Source organism: Arachis ipaensis, chromosome B7, assembly GCF_059453495.1.
Source record: "Arachis ipaensis isolate K30076 ecotype BB chromosome B7, ASM5945349v1, whole genome shotgun sequence".
In the NCBI taxonomy this organism is placed as follows: domain Eukaryota; kingdom Viridiplantae; phylum Streptophyta; class Magnoliopsida; order Fabales; family Fabaceae; genus Arachis; species Arachis ipaensis.
In genome coordinates this window covers 25406901-25411398 of record NC_142442.1, presented here as the reverse complement: position 1 = coordinate 25411398, position 4498 = coordinate 25406901, and the positions used below count along the sequence as shown (strand labels likewise).

Sequence of the window (4498 nt, the reverse complement as noted above, 5' to 3'; positions counted from 1 at the left end):
GTATGCACTATCTAAAGAGAAAGAAGAGGGGCCTATCGAGTGAAATGGCTGTTAAATTGGATATGAGCAAAGCCTATGATCGTGTTGTGTGGCATTTTTTTTGTTCATTTTGGAGAAGCTAGGATTTGAATCTAGGTGGATGGTGCATGAAATTAGAACTCGCACAACTTTACCAGCAAGTGCATCGGGTCATCCAAGTAATACCTCAGGTGAGTGAGGGTCGATCTCACGAGGATTGTTGGACTGAGCAAGTAATAGTTATCCTGTTGGACTTAGTCAGGTAAACAGTAAAAGATGGTTGTGTTGAAAGAACATAAAACAAGATAATGAAGAAAGTAATTAAAGGTTTAGTGTAAAATCGATGTAGGAAAACAGTTAAGGTCTCAGAGATGTTTATCTTTCCTGATTAAAACGTCTTACCAACTATTTTAACAATGAGTGATTCATTCTATGGCAAACAATAAGTGATTAAAACCTAATCTCTTAGCGATTTAATCTCCTCTAATCCTCACACAAAGCTACTCTCGTGGTCATTCAATTTAGATTAGAGGGTGAAGTTCAGAAAACTAGTTTAACGCCACAAAAATCTCAATTACCCAAAGCTAATAGGATTTTATGTCACATATCCCAATTAGTAGTTCATGTAATTAGCAGTTTAGGAGGAGTGTTTTCAAGATGTAGCTCAAGCGAGATAGCTCTCTCGAGAATCACAAGAGCTCATGTAGAATAAGGGTCATACTCTCGTTTCACCCAAATTCATAAGATTAAGAACGAAAACAACACCTTAGAATTGAATCAAATATTAATTAAAATAGAAGAATAATAATCCTAATCTATAGAGATAAATAGAGCTCCTAACCTTAACTAGGAGGTTTAGTTACTCATGACCTACAGAGAAAATAGGGTTCTGAAAAGATGCAGAAGGAAGAAGGTTCTAAACCTATTTGATCTTTTCCTTTAACTACTAACCTAATAATAAATGTTAACCTAAAAGATATTATTTTAAAATAAAGATTACAAAGATAAAATAAGATAGAACTAATAAATGCTAAATCCACATGGAGGCCCAATAGAATGTAAAACGGATTGCTTGCTGGCGTTCAACGCCAGGATTGGGTGTTGAACGCCAGAGAGGGAAGCGCGCCTCTGACTCTATGCCCCCCTGCTGGCGTTGAACGCCAGGTGGCCGTTTAGCACTCAGGGGGAGCTGCCAGCATTTTCCTTTCTTTCTCCAGGCTTCTCCAAACTGTTCTAAATTTCACCTAAAACCATAAAAACACAAGAAAAACTCAACGTAGCATCCAAAGGTGATTTTTGCACTCAAATAAAGTAAAAGTAATTAAAATCTAACTAAAAACAATATAAAAGTAACTAGAAAAAAGGTATAAGATGCTCACTAAAGAATCTGCTAGGCTTCCTCCTCTAAAACACAACGCATGGTCATCCCATCTGAGCATCTCTTAAAGAAATAGGGTTCATCCCACAAGTAGTACTAAGCATCATACAAAAGTTTTTCGACTTGTTGTTTTGTGTGCTCTTTGGGAATGAACCGCATGGCCTTATAGTTTGCAATGTCTGCAAACCACGATGCCTTGTGAATCACAAGGAGGTACTCATCTGGGAATGTCTCATTCACAGCAGTAGTAGGTGGTGGCGTTCCTTCCTCAGGCTCAATCCTGGACAAATGATCAGCTACCTGATTTTCTGACCCCCTTTCTGTCCCTGATTTCAATGTCGAATTCCTGAAAGAGAAGCACCCATCTGATTAATCTTAGTTTAGAATCCTACTTGGTCAGAAGGTATTTAAGAGCAGCATGGTCATTACAAATAATAACATTTGAATCAATTAAATAGGATCTAAACTTATCAATTGCATAGATGACCGCTAGTAATTCCTTCTCTGTTGTGGTGTAGTTCTTTTGAGCATCATTCAGAACACTGCTGGCATAATAAATGACATGCATAAGCTTGTCTTGCCTCTGCCCCCCAAAACTGCTCCTATGGCATAATCATTGGCGTCACACATTAATTCAAATGGCAGATTTCAATTTGGTGCGGTAATAATGGGTGTAGAGACAAGCTTTGCTTTTGAAGTTTCAAAGGCATTCAAGCATTCTTTATAAAAAAACAAAAGGTGTGTCAGTAGCTAGAAGATTGCACAGGGATTTTGTAATTTTTGAAAAGTCTTTTATAAACCTCCTGTAGAATCCTGCATGCCCTAAGAAACTTCTGATTGCCTTAACGTTAGTAGGTGCTGGTAATTTTTCAATTACTTCCACCTTAGCTTGATCAACCTCTATTCCTTTTATTGAAATTCGATGACCAAGAACAATCCCCTCACTTACCATAAAATGACATTTCTCTCAATTTAAAACCAGATTTATTTCTTGGCATCGTGTCAGAACTAAGGCTAGATGATTAAGGCAAGAGTCAAAGGAGTCACCAAAAACAGAGAAGTCATCCATGAATACCTCCATGAACTTTTCAACCACATCTGAAAAACTGGAAAGCATACACCTTTGAAAAGTTGCAGGGGCATTACAGAGGCCAAATGGCATCCTTCTATAGGCGAATACTCCATAAGGGCATGTAAATGCCGTCTTTTCTTTGTCCTGAGGATCTACTACAATTTGATTGTAGCCTGAGTATCCATCCAGAAAGCAATAGAACGCATGGCCGGCTAGTCTCTCGAGCAACTGATCTATGAAGGGCAGGAGGAAGTAATCCTTCCTTGTGGCGTTATTGAGCCTCCTGTAGTTAATACACATGCGCCATCCTGTGACAGTTCTTGTTGGGATCAACTCATTCTTTTCATTGTGGATTACTATCATCCCTCCCTTCTTGGGCACCACTTGCACTAGGCTCACCCATGGACTGTCTGAGATATGATATATGATTCCAGCCTCCCAAAGCTTTGTGACTTCTTTCTGGACCACCTTTTTTATAACAGGATTCAATCATCTCTATGGTTACACAACTAGCTTAGCATTATCTTCAAGTAAGATCTTGTGCATACATTTGGTCGGACTGATCCCCTTTAATTCACTTATGGAACACTCGAGAGCAGTTTTATGGCTCTTGAGTACTTGAATCAGTGCCTTTTCTTCATGCTACTTTAGGGAGGAGCTGATGATTACTGGATAAGTGTTTTTGTCCCCTAGGAACACGTACTTTAAGGATCGGGGTAAAGGCTTTAGCTCGAGTTTAGGAGGCCCTTCCTCTACACTAGGCGTGTTTAGTGCCTCCTTCTGAGGTGCTGGCTCATCCAGTTCAGGCAGAGTGTCTTGAAGAAGAGTGTCCAGTTCCTCTTCAAGTTTTTCAGCTTCAAACACTTCTTTGACCAAGGGCTCTATGGCGTCTATCCTCATGCATTCCTCAGAGGGATTTGGGTATTGCATAGCCTCGACTGCATTCAGTACAACCTCATCTTCATTGACTCTAAGTGTCACTTCTCCCTTTTGGACGTCTATGATAGTTCTTCCTGTGGCTAAAAAAGGCCTTCCTAAAATGATGGATGCATTCTTTTCCTCTTCCATATCCAGTATCATAAAGTCTCCAGGAAAGGTAAATGGTCCCACTTGCACAAGCAGGTCTTCCACTACTCCCAATGGGAATTTAACTGAGGGGTCAGCAAGTTGAAGACAGATGCGGATATGCTCTATTTCTTCAATTTGGAGTTTCCTCATCAGTGACAGTGGCATTAGGTTGATGCTAGCTCCAAGATCACATAAAGCCTTCTTTATACAGGTATTTCTAATGGTGCAGGAGATTATAAAGCTCCCAGGATCTTGCAGTTTCTCCGGTAGATTTCTCTGAATGACTGCACTGCATTCCTTGGTAATTATAACTATTTCTGCCTCTCTCCAGTCCCTTTTGTTACTCAATATGTCCTTAATGAACTTAGCATAGGTAGGCATTTGTTCCAGAGCCTCTGCAAAGGGGATTTTTATCTCAAGCTTCTAGAAAACTTCCAAGAACTTGGCAAATTGCTTGTCATTTTCTGCCTTCTGAAGTTTTTGAGGATATGGTAGCTTGGCCTTATACTCTGGGGCTTTTGGCAGTGCAGGATGCGTATCCAGGGTGACTGGAAAGGGGTTATCATGGTATCTGAGGGAAACATCCTTTGGATTGGCATTTATTGCTCCTCCCATCTCTAGGCGTTGAATGCCCATTTTGCTCTCTCTTGGGCATTCAGCGCCCTGGATGATGCTCTGGATTGCTACATTTTCAATCTCTAATGTCTCCTTTTCGTCCTGTGTTTTATTGTTCTGAGATTGGGTATCTAAGATCTTGCCACTCCTCAATTGAATAGCTTGGCATTCTTCTCTTATCTATCCAGATAATTGCTGTTTTGCCTGGTCCACGTGTGTCTCCAAGTTTCGGAGGGAGGCTTTGATTTTCTGTATAAAGCTTTATTGGCTTTTTGCAATTTCTGTAATCATGGATGCCAGGTTAGATGCACTGTTAGGTTGAAGGGGTTGGGGAGGAGTGTTGTTGG

General features: G+C 40.2%; 1 protein-coding gene across 1 annotated transcript; it reads right to left on the bottom strand.

Annotated features, from left to right (window-relative positions):
• Nucleotides 1-1492: 1492 nt before the first annotated feature.
• Nucleotides 1493-3917, bottom strand: LOC107607017 (uncharacterized). The gene is made up of 2 exons (XM_016309009.1): nt 3172-3917; nt 1493-1742 (listed from the first exon to the last, which is right to left on the bottom strand). Exons 1-2 carry the CDS (start codon nt 3915-3917, stop codon nt 1493-1495), a joined length of 996 nt encoding a protein of 331 aa, XP_016164495.1.
• Between the last annotated feature and the right edge of the window lie 581 nt (nt 3918-4498).

Bases quoted from the DNA above. Each gene is read 5' to 3' on its own strand.
- LOC107607017 (XM_016309009.1), bottom strand. From the start codon at position 3,917: ATGCCTACCTATGCTAAGTTCATTAAGGACATATTGAGTAACAAAAGG. The intron at 1,743-3,171 runs GTACGTGTTCCT...CTTCTCTTTCAG, and splicing joins CCTTTACCCCGATCCTTAAA to GAATTCGACATTGAAATCAG.